The sequence below is a fragment of the Canis lupus genome, chromosome 26 (genome assembly GCF_048164855.1).
Source record: "Canis lupus baileyi chromosome 26, mCanLup2.hap1, whole genome shotgun sequence".
Classification (NCBI taxonomy): Eukaryota; Metazoa; Chordata; class Mammalia; order Carnivora; family Canidae; genus Canis; species Canis lupus.
The window spans coordinates 7598803-7618738 of NC_132863.1; the positions used below are offsets into that span (position 1 = coordinate 7598803).

The 19936-nt window shown below is 40.8% G+C and overlaps 1 protein-coding gene across 15 annotated transcripts in view; it reads left to right on the forward strand.

Moving 5' to 3' along the window:
• Positions 1–19936, forward strand: part of BFSP1 (beaded filament structural protein 1) — a 67351-nt gene that overhangs the window by 4059 nt on the left and 43356 nt on the right. For 5 of the 15 annotated variants that reach the window (XM_072799968.1, XM_072799969.1, XM_072799971.1 and 2 more), the window contains one exon: positions 4093–4211. The exons of 2 other annotated variants lie outside the window; for them this stretch is intronic. In XM_072799968.1, the coding sequence (XP_072656069.1) occupies positions 4117–4211 (95 nt within the window). In that variant the 5' untranslated portion in view covers positions 4093–4116. 8 more of the 15 variants (XM_072799977.1, XM_072799979.1, XM_072799974.1 and 5 more) reach the window with 5 other exon arrangements.

A 19936-nucleotide genomic window follows, 5' to 3' on the forward strand; every position in this document is an offset into this window, starting at 1 on the left:
GGCACAGCAGTTCGCCTCTCTTATGGATCCAAGAAGAGTTGTCTGTTCAACTTTTTACTTGTTAGGAGAAAGTGGCAGCTTCTAAGCTCTTTACCTGCAGGATGGGTAAACCTGAAGTCTACCCCTTTCCTTTTATTTTATTTTATTTTTTTCAAAGATTTTGTTTATTTTTATTCATGAGAGACACAGAGAGGCAGAGACACAGGCAGAGGAAGAAGTCGGCTCCCTGCGGGGAGCCCCATGCAGGACTCAGTCCCAGGACCCCAGGATCACGTCCCAAGCCAAAGGCAAATGCTCAACCACTGAGCCACCCAGGTCACCCTACCCCTTTCCTTTCAAAGAAACTTCCCAGAAGTGCCAGCCAGGGCTTCCACTTTTATCTCATTGACCCAAATGTAGTATGTGGCTGCAAGGGAGACTGGGAAATGTGGTCTGTTCTCTGAGCCACAATGTGCTCAGCTTAGAAATTGTGGAGTTCCTCTACCAGGGAAGAAGGGGAAAGTGGGTATAGAGAGAGAACCAGCAGCGACTGCCCGTGGGTAGATATTATTTACTCCCATTCTACAGATGAGGCAAGGTGAAGAAATGTTCCTTAGGAACGCAGAGGAGTAAGTGATCTGATCCCAAGCCCAGGACCTTTACTACCAGACCGCCTGACACATCAGACATACATGATGCTGAACAAAAGAGCTGAGGTACCTCTTGTTGCTTCCTTAACAGCACAGAGGGGGTTTATATAAAACAAAGTAAATGGAAGCTGTCAAAAATACATTCTGGACATTCCTATATCGTAGCTGGGTCCTCTTGGAATGGCTGCCCCAAGGGCCTAGACCTCTATTTTAGGAAAGGGCTAAATATATTTAAGTACATTCATGAGAATGACGCAGTACCACATGGTAACACTATTGATTTCTCTACTAGTCTTCATGGTAAAGTAAAAGTCCTATACTGCTATTTTGTAACATTAAAAATTGAATGATCAATACATGTTTTTAGTTACTAGTGTACTACTTGAATTAGACCATAAGAAAACGGAGCAGAAAGAAGCACAACACTCTTGACCAGTGATTATTTACCACTCTTGGGCCATATGTTCCCTTTGAGGTTCCAGTGAAAAGTATAGACCCTTTCTCTAGAAAAGTCGGTGTTTGCTCCTCCTCACAAAGCATGGTGTACATTTTCAGGGAGTTTATGGACTGTCCTGAAGCCCATCCATTAAACTGCATGTTTCAGGAAAAGTTTGAGAAAAACTCTAAAAAGGAAACTCAAGGTAGGGATGAATGAACAGTCCTGCAGTTCCTCCCCCACAATCTATATGCCAAGATTGGTTTGCTGCTACACTGGTTCTCAGTGCAGCATGAAACCTTCCAGACCTTACAATCTAGACCATTTATAAAAACACAGATGGCCTTCACAATGCATGTAGGACTGCAGCTTGTTTTTAATCACTCATTCAGCACTGTATCTTGGGGATCTATCCATATCATCTTCCTATTTTTCAGAAGTAATGATGTACTCTCTTCGGTTCTGATCAGGTTCCTACACTCTTGGAGGAAAAGAGGAGCCACAAAAAAATCAGAAAGGGGCAAATAAAGGAATCTAGTATTTGATTTAAGGGTAGACTAAATGACTTCAAACATTCCAGAATGTAAAGAAGCGCAAGGATTGAATGTGATCACAAGTTAAAATCATGAAGAGTAGGAATGAAGTGACTAGAAATTCTGCAGCAAATTATAAAAATAAGAGGGTTTCTCTTAAAAGCTGGAAAGCTTGAAGTCATTTAGCTTATCCCATAACTATTGGAGGACTAGAAAACCTCATTACCAGTGGAGTGCCCACCGCCAAGCATACTGAGTAATGTCCAGGCAGCTCTGAGGGGGTGTGTAAAGATGGTGCCAATACACACAAATGGATTGTCCATGCTCAGAGCTTTCCTTCACCCCTTTCTCACCTCCCCTGCCTCTGGGGACTAAATAGTTATACTGTGGAAAGGAGAGGGTACTCAGAAGTCATCTGGAAGGGCACAGCCTCCTGGTTGAGGTTGGGAGGGGGCGCCCAGGGGCAACTTTAGAAGTTTCCCAGCTTGGTACATCTCCACCTGTCTTTCCCCCAGACCCTCCAGGACTGGCGCCCATTCTCAAGTCCTGCCCCAGGTATTCTGTACAAACCCAGCCCAGTGAAAACCCTAAGTTCATAGGTAAAGCTCATAGAGGAGGAATCTCAGCATTATGAAAGAAAGGCAACAAGCTGAACAATTTCAAGCAGAAGAAGGACGAGAAATCAAAATGTGAATAGTAAATATTCTCAAGGAAAGACACTGGGAGTCCAAAAGCAAAAATGAGCAGTCATGGAAAAGTTGCAAACATTAAGAATATAAAATATTCTTGAACTAAAAGATTCAGTGGATGGGCTGGACAATAGATTGGATATATGTAAATAACAAGGATGTGAGAAGATGAGGTCAAGTAGTTCACTGTCTCAATGTATCAAGAAAGGGTAAAGATGATGCAAAGAGGGGCACCTGAATGGCTCAGTGGTTGAGCGTATGTCTTTGGTTCAGGGTGTGATCCCAGGGTCCTAGGATCAAGTCCCACACTGGGCTCCCTTCAAGGAGCCTTCTTCTCTTTCTGCCTATGTCTCTGCCTCTCTCTCTCTCTCTCTCTCTCTCTCAATGTGTCTCTCATGAATAAATAAACCTTTAAAAAAAGAAGATGAAAAGACTTTCAGAGAGAAGGTTAGAGGAAAGGGCCAGTATCTAACTGTACAAAGTATCTAGATGATGAAATCAGCAAACCAAGGGAAGAAAATACTTGAAAACTAGTTCTGCTGCATTTTTTTTTAACTTAAATTGTAGTTAACATACAGTGCAATGTTGGTTTCTGGAGTTCTGCATTTTTAAAGTTAGTGAATCCATCATTTCAACATTCATGTTAGGCCTACAACCTGTCAGCTCTTCAGAGCATAAGGCAAACAAGGCTCCTGTGCAGTCCTGGAGCTTAAATCCTAGGCAAATACACAACTAAGCAAAAAAGTACTTTATTGACCATAAAATTGGGTGATATGACCGAGGGCAACTGGGAACAGGAAGGACACACTTAAATCAGTGCTCAGAGAAGTCTCATCGAAAGAGGCAGAATTGAAGCTGAGGCTTAAATGCCGAGAAGGACCAACTAACCGTGTGACAATAGGAGTGGGGAACATCCCAAGCAGATGAGATGAGGTCACTAAAAACAGAAGAAAGACAGTGTGACTGGAGCCTGGAGAGCCCGAATGGGTGGACCCAAACAAGACTGAAAGTATAACTAATAATCAAATGACGTAGGACCATATAGATCATGGTAAAGAGGTCAGGGTGGATGAATGAAAAAAATGAATTTATAGCCCCTGTATAAAGTAATGTATTTATAATTATGTTATTTTCAGTTATATTAGGCTAAACCTAAGAAATGGACGATATGCAGCTATCTTTGACCTGCAAAATCAGGATATTCTTTTTTTCTTTGAGTAGGCTCCACACCCAACATGGGGTTTGAACTCATGGCTCTGAGATCAAGAGTTGAATGCTCTAACCAACTGAGCCAACCAGGTTCCCCCAAAGTAGGACATTCTTATGATTCAATCTAATATACTCTAACCAGTAGGAATCCAAGCAGCCTGGCCTTTTTAAAAGATGTTTGTATCATCCTATCATCTATTATCACCACTTGAGTTTCTCCCCACAATTTCTTGTGTTGAAAAAGAAAAAAAGTTTATGTTTGGGAGGCAAAGCAAGTGTTTTGTTTACATGGGAGGCCACTCTGAAAAGTTTTCAGTTAGACTTGACAGGTATTTACTGGGTCCTACTGTGTGCCAGCCATGGCCACATTAGCTACCAGGAATACAAAGATAAATAAGTCATGGGCCCTGCCACAAGGAGATCATTAGTGAAAACAGATCAATGCCAAGATAAACTTGGCCCAGGTCCCCGTGGGAATTCTCAGGATCCTACTAATGGGGGGAGATCATACCAGGGAGGTGTTACCAGATCTTAGTGAGGCATCTGGAAAGGAAGGAAGTGAACATTTGTTACCACCGACATGATTTCTCACTTAGGTTGATGAATATGAGCATGAAGAGATGGCTAGGGGGCCAATTCAGAGACTGATGACTAGAGAAGGAAAACACCTAATGTTTCTACCAACGGCTGCATGGACCAAGATACTGAGAGAGATGTAAGTGCAGGAGTTTTGTTGTTGTTGCTTTGTTTTGTTTTTTTGCTTTGGGGCATGTTATGGCTTGCTTTCCAGTCTTCCCTTCTGGGAGTGGGAAGAAGGATGTCAAAGGGTTCTTCAGCCAAAAAACCCCAGCTTTACCCAGTGAAGAAACTTGGAGCATATTCAAGAGCAGCTCCATTGGAAACAGCCGAGGGACAATGGCCATCGTGTGAAACTGGAGTGCCTGTTAGTATAACTGGTTTTGCTTTTATCACTAGGACTCCAGTATTTCTATCACTAGTCTTCCAAGAAGGTATTTGATAGCATTGGCACAAGTTCTGCGCTTGACTGCTGTCTGACCTCTTAGGAGGTACACCTCTCTGGACCTCCTTGTCCTCACCTGCAAAGTGAAGGTGTTGATGAGGTTAACCCCTTTGATCCTAAAATGTAATGCCTGCACTATACAGAAGAGTTATTGAGTATCTAGTGCCATATTTGCAATTAGTAGAATATCCTAGTAATGCTTAGGCAGACCTCTGAATTCTGATTTATAAACTCTAGGCCTTGGGCTCTTGACACAGGGCCTGTTTTTACAGCAAAATCAAGAAGTTACTATAATTGTCCAGCTGGTGTTCTCTCAGCTGGTCCACATCTGGGGAAAAGAGGCTGATCAGCATAGAGGGAGTAAGCAGCACTAGTGTAACACATTTTTACATATAAATGAGGGCCACACATCACATCTTGCAACCTTTTTTTTTTTTTTTTTTTTTTCCATTTGGTCAGTAAATTTAGGACCCCTCACAAGATTTTCCACACTAGAGGTGGAAGGAATTACTTGCTCATTTATATTCTTGCTCCCATGGAAACCGTTTCCTCCCACCCCTTGAGCCAGTGAGTCATTTCCACCCTTTAAACCTCTGTAGCTTCCTTTCCAGCCCTGGCCTGGCCCTCTGGACAGGGGTCCAGGCTGTTGGGCAGGAAGGTTCTTCAGGCAGCAGGCAACACACCTGGAATGGCTTTGGAATATCAGGAGGATCCTCCACTCAGGAGAAAATATCTATGTGGTATGATAAATGCCGGGCACTGGATTCCAAATTCAGTGTTTTTCCTTTTATTTTAAAAACACTAGGAAAGAAACACCCATAGAAGGTACTGCCGGTTGCAGGTTTATTTTATGACTCATGGAAATTTCTAAAATGATAAATATTGGCTCAGCAGTAGCCTGACACAAGAAACACTCCACTAGACCAGAGTCTATGGTTACAAGAAACAAGAAGAGTGCGTTCAACAAATAAACTGTGACTCCATGTCCAAGCTTTCAGAGGAAAAAAGAGCAGAAAGTATTTTCTGCATTCCATGAGGTGGCTTGGCAGGCCATGATTTCATTTGTTTTTCTTGAGGACAGAAACTTTCCTGAGATGGTTGCAGTATCTTCCTGGCCAGGAAACCATTTCATATGCCTTTGGTTTTCTACTTTATTTAGTCCAGGATTCTTTTAGATAATATAATGAAAATACTTCAGCAACCATAAAAAATAATGAGGGTGAAGTTGGAAATATTTTCCCCTCAGAAATGGGGAAAAAAAAGAAAATAAATATTTTCCTTCCTGAGTAGAAGTTCCTCTATCTCTGTGTGGAGACGAAACTAGGCATTCCACAAAGATGTGAAAAACCCAGACTATCAACTTGTTTCAGGGAATATTTAGAAATTATGAGCCTTCAGTATGGTTCGGCTCCTCCTGAGTAGTTTTTATTTCTCACAAAACAAAGTCAGCATTGCCTTAACTTCCCATCAGCTGATTTTTATCTCCTAAAGAAAATATAAATATTTGGGCAGCCCGGGTGGCTCAGTGGTTTAGCGCTGCCTTCGGCCCAGGGTGTGATCCTGGAGACCCGGGATTGAGTCCCGTGTCGGCTCCCTGCATGGAGCCTGCTTCTCCCTCTGCCTGTGTCTCTGCCTCTCTCTCTCCCTGTGTCTCTCATGAATAAATAAATAAAAATCTTTTTTAAAAATGTAAATATTCATATCCTATGAAAAGGCTAGTGTCAGAACTTACCAAACCTAGTAATAAGCACCATGAATCTGTCTTTCTGCGAGCACGTTCATCCTGTGTAACTGTTGTAGGCTTGTCAACAGAGCAGCATTATTTGTAGTTTCTTTAGAATTGGCTATCCCAAAACATACACACACACACTTTACAGGCTGGAGTCATGATAAATAACAGTGTGAGGTAGATTCATAAAGAAAGGGGAAAAAGATTCAGTCCATAATTCTATGCTTCAAATAAAGTAGCCAAAGAGACTGTTGGTGTTCTGGTAAATCTGCCAGTTGATGCCAATGACTCTCCTACAACCAATCACAGGCATTCATACTTCCCTTGGGGAAGAGGAGACCGCATTGGGATAGATGTGGACACCTAGAACCAAGACTCTAGAACATGTTGCAGAGGACGTTGGGAGGGCAGAGAAGTAGTTAAAGGCCATTCCATAATCTCTTGTAGAAACTCCACCACGAGGTAGGAGAGAAACAAGGTGGCCGCCATGATCTGGAACACGAGTGCGATGGGAAGGTTGTGCAACAAGACACTGCATCTAACTGCCCTTTGCCCCAGCTGCTGGGAAACTTATCTCAAGTTTCTCCAGAGAGAGAAACTGTGGGAGCCAGATTAATCAGGGAGATGCGCCATGCGGCCTGGTGTCAATACTGAAGAAACAGGACTTCCCCTTTGGAAGGCCTGGCCCTATGTATTCTTCCTCCCTTTGCTTCTCTGCTCATCTTATATTAATAGGCCTTGCAACCTGATGGGGAGGGAGCTCTCCCCACCCGAGGGGCCAAGGCAGGAGTGTCTCTGCAGGTAGCCAAGGTGATGCTGGCAGCCACAGATGCAGCAGTGGTGGGGATGGCTCATCTTGCTGCCTGCCAAGGGAGAGGGAGCCCCTTGGGCCCTGAGCCATGACACAGATGGGCCCTGGGTCATTCTACTGGTTGAGCCAAAGAGCAGTAAAAATAATTACAGAATGGAAATTACTTTGTTGCATTTTTTTTTCCTGGTTATTAAAAAAATTGCAAGTTTGTTAGGAAACAAAAAAACAACTCTGGAAATATATGAGAAAGAAAAGTGTTTGTTGCCCCATCGTCTTTTTGCCTAATAATTAAAAAGAATTTAAATGAATTTTAATTATATAAATTGTCTAAGAATGTCTTCTCCTGATTAAAAAAAAAAAAAAAAACTTCACCTTGACTCCCCTGCAATTCTTTGCACCTCACCAAAATTAAACCCTATTATTGGTTTGGATTGTGTCCTTGCCGTTTGTTCTGTACCTATAACTCCATGCCATACACTTGCACATATGCACACACCTGATTGATGGATCAGTATAGACTGTTTCATATTTCTGTAATTTTCAAAAAATGTTAACAGTATATTTCATTATCAACTTGCTTCCCTGTGTTTAGAAAGCAACCAAATGGTTTGCTCCAACACGTCTCTCAATTCAGTGCAGAACTGATGTCACCTCTTCAGTGAGGCCTCCCCTGACTACCCTAAGATTACTCTACACTCCTAAGCTTCTAGGTCCCTTCTCTGCTTTCTGTCTCTCCGTAGTGCCCATCACCATCTAACATACCATATTTTTCACTTACTTTCTATTATCTTATTTATTTTCTATTATCTTATTTACTTTGTATTCCCCACCCCCCACCATTTGAATGTAAATTCCACAAGAACAGGGATTGTAATCTATCTTTTCATTTCTGTATTCCCAGTGCCTAGAAGAGTGTTGGCACATAGTAAGTTGTGAAATTTAATATTTGTTGAATAAGTAAATGAGTAGGATTCCAAACAGTTGGTGCAAAGACATGGCAGGTGTTGGCGCTGCACCTATCTATAGCAGTGGCCATCTTTGAACATGAGGATCAAAGCCATATGCTGAGGACAGCAGAGTGAAGAGGGGTCTACCATACCAGTCCTGAATTGCTTACCTCTAGACTCCCTGTTCTAAGACAAAAAGCAGACCTTATTTGGTTAAAATATTGTTGGGTGTCTGCTATTGTTAGGTGTGTGCAGTCCTAGGTGATACCAGTCAATGGTCCAGAAAAGTTGAGAATATTCCAAGGGTGAAAGGACGGGGCTTGGGACAGAACCTGCAGGAACCCTAGTAATTCAAAGATGGAAGCTGAAGAGGATCCTTACAAGAGGCTTCCAAGAAATGGAAAATCCAGAGGCAGGTAGAAACATGGATCCAAGAAAGGGTCTTTCAAGAAGGAGGATGTAGTCAGCAGACTCAAATATTAGTGAGCAGTCCTGAGAGAGGAGATGGGGCATTGAACTGAGAACTTGAAGTTGAGAAAATATCTTTCTGAGGACTCTATTTTCTCTGTGAAGTATCAGGCATGACCATCCTTGGTGGTTCATTTTATGTGTTAAGTTGGTTAGGCTTTGGTGCCTGATTGCATGGTCCAATGCTAGTCAAGACCTTGTTGTGAGGGTATTTTGTCAATGTGATTGACATATTAGTAGACACGGAATAAGTATGTCAGATTACCTTCCATGATGTGAATGAGCCTCATCTATTCAATTGAAGGCCCGAAGAGCAAAATCTGTAACAATAGAAATCGTCCCTGAATTTCCAGCCTGCTAACCTGCCTTACAGATTCCAAACTCAAGATTGCCACCTCACCTCTTACCTGAATTGCCAGTCTCCGCCATTGCATAAGCCAATTCCTTAAAATAACACCACCACCCCTGAGATATATAAGTGTGTGTCTGTGCGTGTGCGTGTGCATGTGTGTGTGTGTGTTTTGAGGTGTATCTTGATGTGTATATTGATATGTTGCCATATTTTGAAAAGTAGTGAAGTTGGACATCTTTTCATTTTTTTTGACCATGTGCCTTCTGTAAACTTGAATATGTCATACCAAACTCTAATTGTTTGCTTTAGAAACTTGGGCCATTTACATATGGTTCTTTTTCATTTGAAAATACGACAAATGATCAGACTCTGAAACAGATAAAATTCTCAGCTGATCTTGCCTTTTCTTTGCTTTTCTACTGGATGTTTGCCTTTTTGTTATTGATTTGTAATTTTCTTTACATAGTGCTCTGTCTTTTATCTAATATGGAAACTGTCCTATTTTTTTTTTATTAGCTTTTAACATTGGGGTTGCTATTGGCGTTTTTGTAACACAAAATAGTTTATTTATTTATTTTTAAAATAGTTTATATTTTAGATGGGCAAACTTTCCAGTCTTTTCCTTTGAGGCAGTTATTTATTTTTAGAAACATTGGCCAAATATACAGACTCTCCTCCTTTTCACATGAAAAAGACACAATCAAATTATGCAACAGATACATTTTTAAATGTAGGGATGGAGTTTATGGTGTTATCATCTCAGTATTTGAACCTCTGAATGTGTAAGAAAGTCTTAATATATTATTTTTCCTTAAAACTCACATGGTTTCATTTACTGAAGAAGCCTGTCATTGCGGCTGCTAAAAGTTTGGTGATTCTTGGAAAAAGAGAGAGTTTTTCTTTTCCATGAGGGTTTGGCTATTGCACAGCACTGCGAAAATTGTTGGATACCTCCCTAGTTTTAGGTAATGAATATTAGGGGAGAGGTAAGTCTTTCAAAGCAGAATTAGGGTTGAAACTCCATATATTATTCTCAACATCATGTTGATTTGGTGGGAACTGACACACAAATATTTTAAAGCTACATAATTTATTACATAATTTATTTCTTGTCTCTATGACAACCAACATAGAATGAACACAGTTTTTTTGTTTTGTTTTGTTGTATTATAGTCACGAGTTGACCCCATTAAAATAAATATATAGAGGAACTTCAGTTCATTCAATGATCTAAAAACAGTGATGGTGGGCCTCTAGCTCCCCTCCTATGCCCCTTATGCTCCCCAATGTGAGAAGGCTGCTTACTCTGAACTACCTGCCATTTTCTGATTTTCTGTCCCAGATCCTAGAGTGTTAATGCCCCTGGGAGCAGGTCTCAACCAAAGATGGACGGGAAGCTCATGGATAAACACCCCTTGGGTGGGATAGTTCTGTAGGGTGTCCTGTTCTGTCTCCTAGAGTCCCCCGATGCAGTAACCTCCAGTCGGGCACAGAGGCAATTGTGATGACACCCCTATGATTGGCCTCTTCCCCCACCCCCCCCCCGCCCCCGCCCCGCCTCACTTCTCTCATTCACCTACTGGTGTGAGAGGATCCTCTCCTAGATATACCACTTGTGTTTAGGGGCTGCATCTGGGGAATTCCAGACCAAGACAAATGCTTAAAGCCTGCCAGCCTGCATGCAAAAACTAATGTCTAATATTTATTAAGCACTTAATGCATGCTGCCCAGCATTCTAAACATATCATTTAGCCCTCATGACATCTTTTGGGAACTATTATCACCCCCCCATTTATAGATGGGACATGTGAGGCTTAGAGAAATTAAGTAGCTAATGGGTCACAAAGGATTTAAATCTAGAGTATGGAACGCAAGTGTCCAGTATTTTAATCCATGCATCCTATGACACAGTATATCAGCTTACCTCAGAAAACTTCATGGTACATATTTAATAGGCTTTGGGAGGGCATTTTGCTGATAGTTGAGCTGATCAATATTTTTGCAGTCTCCAGCAATAATACTGTTGCCTGACTTGGATTGTCTGCACTCTCCTAGCTGAAATCCAAGTCACTGCAAGAAGCTTCTATTTTGTTTCTAACCGTCAAGAAGTTTTCTCCTGGCTTTTCTAACATGTGAGTCTGCTTTTGCAGCTAACTACTGTTCCTGGTGTTTTTGTCAAAACTCGCTGCCCAACTTACAATTTATTGTATGATAAAGGTCAGTATTTATGCCCTAATAGCCAATTGAGTGGATCCAGGATTTTAGCTGGTTGTGATGCTTTGCAAGGAATGTTTCTTAGTGGTTTGAAAGACAATGTTTCATGGGCTCTGGGTGACCCTTATTTGAACTGAAATATTCTTCCAGTCCCTGGCCTTATCAAGTTTTTTCTTTGTTACCTGGCAAAATATTATGCTCTTCTTCTGGTCCCACTGCTGGTCTTCAAAAAGAATAAAACAAATATTTTGTGGTTCCTAGAAAATGTTATAAAATTGTTTCCCAAGTTAGGTCATTCCAGTTGCAAAATTCTTGTTTTGGTAGAAAAGTTGGCCAAAAACAACAGAGGCAATGGTCAGCCATTATTTCAGGGAAAAAAAAATCTTGAGCTTTGCTAGAGATTGCTATCTTCCCTTCCAGTGGTACAGAGACCAAGTCTTCCAGCTGAGCCTAAACTAGTTTTGAGATAAATCTTTTTCTCTCTTTATAGAGATACGTTTTAATTTACTGGCTGACTTCCCCAGTTTTTGAAATGGCCCCATAAAATTTTGGAAGGCATTTTAACTTTATAAGGCAATTATCATAAATTGATTTTCAGAAACTTCTTGAGCCAACTTTTAATCAAAACAAACCATTTTCTCAGACTGTATACTCTAATTCCACTCTTATTTTTTAAAACTGAGCATTTAAATTCAGGGTACCATTTTAAACGACATACATGGGAAGACTGATTCTCTTCTTTGAAATTGCAGAGATTGAAGAAAGGACATCAAGTTTCTCTCCATCAATTTCAGCCACTGGGAGATGGATCCTTATTATTTCGTAGTTGATGTGACTCCAGTAAATGTTGAACAACTGAGTTTCAAGAGGAGAAATGTCCCAAGGTGTCTTTAGAGTGTTTGTCAACTCCTGTGGTATAAATATTCACACCATGGCTGATTTTAAGCTATCAGTGAGGTTCTAACCAGTTCCCAAAATTCCTGGAAATTTAACAATTGGAGCTTATGAGCTCCTAAGAGGCACCTCAAGAATGATACTGTAAGTGACTCAGCCAAATAGTGCCCCAAACGCAGGCTTGGGAACACTGGTTTGATGACCTGGAATTGGTCTTAAAGGTCACTAGGATATCATGTAGCAAATCCTGACAAAGTGGCATTTTCAGATCCAGGGTGTGCGTTACCCCAAAAATTCAGGTTACCTTGAAAAAAATAATGTACCTGGGAGAATTTGATGCCAAATGTCGTGTTTAATTGTCATCCTTGCAGATTCTAAGTCATACAATGAGGGTCATTGAGTATAATCCAAAAGGCATTTTAGAGACAGGGGCCACTCACAGCTCTGTGGCTTGTTGAAACTGCTATGTTCAGCAAAGGCTGACCACAGAACAAAATAAGCAGCCAGAATCCAACTTGGATGCCACCCTTTGCAATAGATTTCGTTTCAGGTTTACATCTAAAAAGCCACAGCGTTGGAGGATGCCTGGGAAATGTCTTCATTATCTATCACTTGAGAACATCCCTTCTTTTTTTCTTCTTAAAATAGAAAGCTCTTTTCTAAGGAATTAATTTTTTCTTTTATTGTGTCTTGTAAGTATACCCACTCTGCTGACTGGTGCACTGTTTTCCTTCTTAACGAATGTATTTTGGTCCTGTCCTTCTATATTTCATTTAATGATGGAGGACAATATAAATCCAGCTATTGCAGTGGAGAGCAAAGCAAATTTCAATTTAGGGCTATTGCAAAGTTTGACTATGCCCTTTGAAACAGCCCAGTCAGCAAACATGTGGAGTGAGAGTGCCAGGCCTCTGGTACAGCTATTGGTAAGAGCTTCATGCTTCATCTTTGGCCAAGCAATACCCAGCTTTCCCATTTGAAAGTTTCAAGATGAACTTCCCAACATTCAAAAACTTTGTCTTGAAATCAGAGAGGGAGACAAACCATAAGAGAAGAGGCTCTTTTATTTTTCTTTAAAGATTTTATTTATTTATTCATGAGAGACCCAGAGAGATTTTATTTATTTATTCATGAGAGACCCAGAGAGAGGCAGAGACAGAAGAGGCAGAGGGAGAAGCAGGCTCCATTCAGGGAGCCCAATGTGGGACTTGATCCCGGGACTTGGGGATCATGCCCTAAGCCAAAGGTAGATGCTCAACCCAGGCGCTGAGCCACCCAGGCATCCCGAGAGGCTCTTAGTCATAGGAAACAAAGTGAAGGTTGCTGGAGGGGAGGGTGACAGGGTGGGGAATAGGGTAACTGGGTGATGGACACTAGGAAGGGTAGGTGATGTAATGAGCAACGGATATTACATAATACAGATGAATCACTAAACTCTACTTCTAAAACTAAAAATACACTCTATATCAATTAATTGAATTTAAATTAAAAAAATTAAAACATGAAACTTTATCTTGATTTCAAATTTCTATCTAAGCTTCATTTATTGTTGAATTCATTTTATCAGGTACCTATGCTGTTTCAAAAGCTTTACCAGTTGAGGAATGAGATATTGTATCTGTCAGGGTTCTCCTATATCTAGCTGGAAATAAATGGTCTAAACAGAGTTTAACAGAAGATACTTTAACAAGGGGACGACTTCCAGAGTTGTGAGCAAGGTTAAGGGAATCACCAAAGCATGGTGAAGAGCCAAGAACTAGCAACAGCAGGAAGTTCTTACAACCCCAGGCCAAAAGGAACAAGTGATGCCATGAAGGGGCAATTTTGCTTAGAGGGGAGAGGGAAGCAGAAAGGGAATCTCTCTGATCTCCTGCCAGTGACCCCATTTGCAAAACCCTACAGGAAGCCAGAGGCACAGGAGACGATGATGTAATCTGGAAGGCTAGACTTTTAGGGTGTCCAGCAGCCTGGGGAAGGATGGAGGATGGATCTCTGGAATGATCCTTTGGTGGAGGGTGGCCCCTGGCAGAATGAACTGCATTGGCATCTGCCCTGCCTTCAGAAAGCTCCAGGCTAATTAGAGCAACCGTATCAGTTGGGCTGCTGGAGTAGTGGAAAGGTGGAGCCTTAGCCAGGAGGCATCTTGGCTAAGCCTATGGAGATTCAGGTGTGTGGAACAGCAGATGTCTCTCAATGGTCATCTTCATAGATGAATATGCATGAGCTGATGGGTAGGGGTGCAAGGAATAAGGATGATATTGGTATCCAAACCAAGGGACACAGGCAAAGAAAGAAAAGGATGGTATCTTCTGGGTGAGAAGAAAAGTCAAATGACTTTGATAAAAATATTAGATAAATGAAGGGGTGGAGTCAGTAGGTGTCAACCATGAGCAGGTGGTAGAAGGTGAATAGGATAAAGTATCATTATAGTCCTTTTCCAAATGAACTAACAAGTCAAATGGTTGGAATAGGTAGTTCTATGGTCAGACTCATATGCCTGACAAGCCACAGTAATCTTATTCAAACCAACCATTGCTACACATTTTGTTGGAAAACTTCACATGGAGTTTAAGTCTGCAAGTTGAAGGTTAGAGCTTAAAATGTACAGTCTTAGAGTCCCCTGATGTACTTTTAAACTTTGTGCAGAATCTGAAAATCGTGGATAAAATAGCTTCGAATTTCATCCCTCCCAATTTCAGCTCCAAGCTAAGAAGTTGGTGAACATGGGAAGACAGAATTTCTTCTCTTATGATGGAGTGCCTGGGTGGCTCAGTCAGTTAAGCATCTATCTTCGGCTCGAGTCATGATCCCAGAGTCCTGGGATGGAGTCCCATTTTGGAGGGTCCCCACTCAGTGGGGAGTCTGCTCTTTCCCTCTCCATCTGCCCCTCCACCAGCTTGTGCTCTTTTTCGCTCACTCAAATAAATAAATACTATCTTAAAAAAAGAACATTTATGAAATAGTTTAATCAGTTCCTCTTGATATCTATAGGTAAGTGGATATGGCCTTATAAACATGATATATCAGATGTATACTTAAACCTGTGAGTGTGTATTCCTATCATAAATGCCTCCATAGATATGTATGCCTAATTCCTTGGTATTCATTTCCTGAGTGGTACAAATCAGGGTTTGGAACATCCTCCTTTAAGGGCAAAGTGGGCATGCCAGCTGGTACATCAAACCACTTGACAATTTATTCCCAGAAGAAAAGGAGCTGTGGTTCAGATGTAGGCTGGCCCAACTTAAAAGTGGTGGTGTTTAATGATATCTTACAGAGAAGTACTGAGGAGAAATATGAATAGCATGGCTAGATTTAAATCCACAAGAAATTATAACTGTAGGGGCTCCTGGGTGACTCAGTTGGTTGAGTGTCTGCCTTTGGCTCAGGTCATGATCCTAGGGTCCTGAGATGGAGCCCCTCATCGGGCTCCCTGCTCAGTGAGGAGCCTACTTCTCCCTCTCCCTCTACCTGCCACTCTCACTGCTTGTGCTCTCTCTCTGTCAAATGAATAAAATCTAAAAAAAAAAGAAAAAGAAAAAAGAAATTAGAATGTGAAAGAGTTCTTCAAACTTGCTCCTGAGATGGTGCCTGCTATGGTAATGACTCATTTCTGTATCCCTGAGGTCGTATGGTCACTTTTCACGTATAACCAGAGTGATGATGAATGAGTAGGTATAACAATGTCTCAGAGACATGCCAAGGTTGTGCCCCATTGTCTGGTGTTCAGAGAAAGTAAGTCTAGATACATTTCAAAAGCCCTTCACTATTAGCATTGCTAAGCTCCTACCATAATCATCAGTGAAATCCTGGTTGCTGAGATCATCTGGTAAATCAAAGGAGCATTTTTGCATTTTCTTGCTATCATTAAGAAACATCTAGTCTCAGCACAGTTTTCCCAAAGGTATTTAGGATTTGGGGGGGGGGTGTTCTTTTGTTATAATTTCAAATTTATAGAAATGTTGCAGGAAGAGTACAGAGTACTCCCATATATCCTTTACCCAAACCCACCAATTATTTACATTTTTCTTCATTTGCTTTATTATCCTGTCTTTATATATATGTTATAATATATGCATGTATATTATTTTCTGACCAGATGAAGGTAAACTGGACATCGTGCCTCATTATTTCTTAAACTAGCATGCCATAAAAAGCAGGCATTTTAACACATAATATTATCTAATTCAAATTCCTTTTTAAAAAAAGATTTTATTTATTTATTTATTTATTTATTTATTTGAGAGAGAGAGCAAGAGTGTGAGAGAACACAAGCAGGGGGGAAGGGGAGAGGGAGAAGCATACTCCTGGCTGAGCAGGGAGCTCCATGCGGGGCTGAATCCCAGGACTCTGAGATCACAACCTGAGCCATCCCAGGCGCCCCTCTAATTCATATTCCATACCCAAATTTCATTAATTATCAGAATAATATTCCTTTATAGCTCCTTTTTCCCCTAGTCTAGAATCCTGTCCAGGATTATGCATCACATTTAGTTATCATGCCTTGTGTTGGTGCCTATTGGTCAGGAAATACAAGGAATACATCTGTTGTCCAACAGATTTGGATTTGTGGATACTTGCTTCAAGTTTCTATATTAGGCGCTGGGAAAGCAGTTTGGTGCTTAGTGCCCTCCTGCCTTTAATAGTGTTTGAATCTATGGCTTTACTTTCTCAAAAGTCTTCAGAGTCAACCACGTGTGCAGTTGGAGAGGGAGCCTTGCTTCTGAGTGTTTCTTCATCTGTAGTCGCACTTCATACGGACTCATCATTTCTGTTACAGCTAAGCATACATTAGACACCGAGGCCTGATGGGTGAGGCCAATATCAGGGAGCAGAGGCTGGGGATCCAAGAGTCTGCCCTTTCACTTGGGGTTGCTGGCCACTCTACTCAAAATGAACCTTGATGGCTCGTTTTTTTGAGTCTATGTCTATCCAGTTTTGTGGAAAGGCCTCAATCTGTGCATCTCGCATCCATCTGCCCCCTCTGTGATCTGCAATCAACCTGGGGGCAGGGCTGGGGATGGGTGGAGGGGGGTGAGCAGAGTGTTCACTCTTAGGGCAGCATGGCCCTCTTGTGGCAGACATTTGTATATCCTGGGGAAAGTATGTCCTATAAAAGGAAAGCAAGAGGAGGAATAAGAATGTTAGAGCCTTGTATCAGTTTGCTGGGGCTGCCATAACAAAGTAACATAGACTGGGTGGCTTAAGCAGCAGAGATTTATTTTCTCACAGTCCTCGAGTCTAGAAGTCTGAGATCAAAGTGTTGGCAGAGTTGATTTCTTCTGAGGCCTCTCTCCTTGGCTTGCAGATGACTACGTTCTCCCTGTGTCCTCAGATGTCTTCCTTCTGTTTGTGTGTCTGTGTCCTAATCTACTCTTCCTGTAAGGACACCAGTTATGTTGGATTCAGGCCCACTCATATGACCTCATTTTACCTTATTTACCTCTTTTAAAGTCCCTATCTCCAAATATAGTTTCATTCCAAACATGTTGAAATTCAAACGTGAATTTCAGAGAACACAGTTCAGCCCCTAACAGGTAGAAAGATCTTAGAGATTCTTTTGCTCAAACCTATCATTTTAGAAGACAAGTTAACTGAATTGTTCAAGGCCATGCAACTTGAAAACGGCAGAGATCCAGCATTTACAGAATTCTCTCCACTACCCCTTTGTGTCTGGAAAAAGGCCAAAGCGAACTGAAAATGTGTCTAAACTGAAAGAGAAAGCTCAAAACTGTATAGTATGAAATTGACTAAAAGGCCAGAATCGATGCCTATTTTACTCAGGCTTTTATTTTTTATTTATTTTTTAAAAGATTTATTTACTATTCATGAAAGAACACACACACACACACACACACACACACATATATATATATATATATATATAGAGAGAGAGAGAGAGAGAGAGAGGCAGAGACACAGGAGGAGGGAGAAGCAGGCTCCATGCCGGGAGCCCGACACGGGACTCGATCCCAGGACTCCAGGATCGCACCCTGGGCCAAAGGTAGGCGCCAAACCACTGAGCCACCCAGGGATCCCCTTTACTCAGGTTTTTAAAAGAGTTGTTACATGGATAAAAATGTAAATTAAAAAATTTAAGAAGCATTATATATTTAAAAAACTTTAAATGGAAATAAGATGCAATGAACATAAAACCTGGTACAGACACTAACACCTGATTATATACATATCTATGTTTTTATGATGGTAATCACGAAATATCTGGTCTTTTGTCTTCCTGCTCCCCTTTGTGTTTGCTACAGACATTTTCATTTATATCATTACATCTTCCACGTGATTAAATTGCTCAATGGTTATACATTTTCTCCTGTATTTATTGCACAGTTAGGTAAACCATCTTCCTGTCTGTTCCTCTCTCTCTTTGCTGTCATACATTGATATGGCTATAAAGTAAAGCATGTAATATTTATTAAATGCCTACACTACAAAATGTTTAACATATAACTTTTCACAAATGTTTTTGAAAGTTCAAACTTCCTCAGAAAAATTGCAATAGTACAATACCCATATGTCCTTTATCAAAATGACTGGTTGTTACTATCTTGCCGCATTTCCTTTCTCTCTCTTTCTCCATACATTTATTTATGTTTCAGTTTATATTTATACATGTCATGCTTTTCAGAATCTTTTGAGAATAAGTTGTGTACATCATGCATTTTACCCCTTCAGAATGTATTTTCTAAGAATAAAGATATCATTTTATTTAACTGTGGTATAGTCATAAACTTCAATAAATTTAACATTGATAAAATTATTTTATCTTAATTGAGTGTCCATATTCCAATTTTGTCAAGTGATTTAGTGATGACCTTTATATCATGTCCTTCTCTTCCAATGCAGGATGGTATTGCACGCAGATGTCATATCTCCTTAGTTTCCTTTAGTCTTAAACATTTCTCTAGTCTCCTTTTTTCTTTTATGATATTAACATCTTGGAAGAATATCATCCCCTTCTATTTTTATTAATAAAATGTTTCTTACTTTGGGTTTCTATAGATGTTTCCTTATGTTTAGAGTCAGACTAGATATTCAGGTTAAGTGGGCCAGAATAAGACAATGTCCCCATATTGTCTGGCCATATCCCCAGACAAACCAAGAAACTCTGGAGTCAAAGAGGGTGCTGCCTATACTTACACTGAGATAAAGGCGTAAACGTGAATCATCTCAGGTAAGCTGATGACTCTCTTCATCAGCTGGAATGTATGATGTATGATGACCCTCTTCACGTAAGAGATGCAAATATGCATTTTACAATGTGCCTGTAGAAACTCGATTGGTTAAGTCACTTGCCAAAGAGGCGGGACCAGAACCTAACCTCTTGGCTTTCTAACTCTAACAACACCCATTTCCCAGGCCCACCCCCAAACTAGTGCCATTCAGCTGCATTTAGTGTACCTCTTCCATATCTGATCATTCTTCAAACCCTATGGAATCTATCCCAACAATCTCTTGAATTAGCAAATTCATTCAGCAACGATTTCTTCTTCATGCATATGATCTCCATTCCTACCGAAAAATCTTTCACTAGTGAGTAGTCATGAGGATTGTTGACAAATATGCCCATTCTTGCTCCTTCCAGGCACATGGAAGGACTGCATTTCTTAGAATACTGGAAGTTAGGTGGGGCTGTGTGACTTGCTTTTGCCAATGGGATGGGATGGGGTGGAAACTTTATAAGCCAGAGTATGCTCTCACTTTTCCTCTATGATGACCAGCAATGTTTCAGGTGGTGGCAGCTCTGACAGCCTGTATGCTGGAGAGAAATGATAGGAAGTAGAGGTTCCAAGTAGTCCTTCTTTGGATAGGCATGTATCACAAGTGGCAAACAAACCCTGTTTTAAGCCCCTTAGATGGGGAGATTATTTGTTATTGCAACAGAAACTAGACTATATAGAATGAGTCACGAACTTGCCTTATGTTTTTAATTTTAGTATTTTTAACCAAACTAGTATATAAAAATATTTTTAAAGTCTAGTAATACTG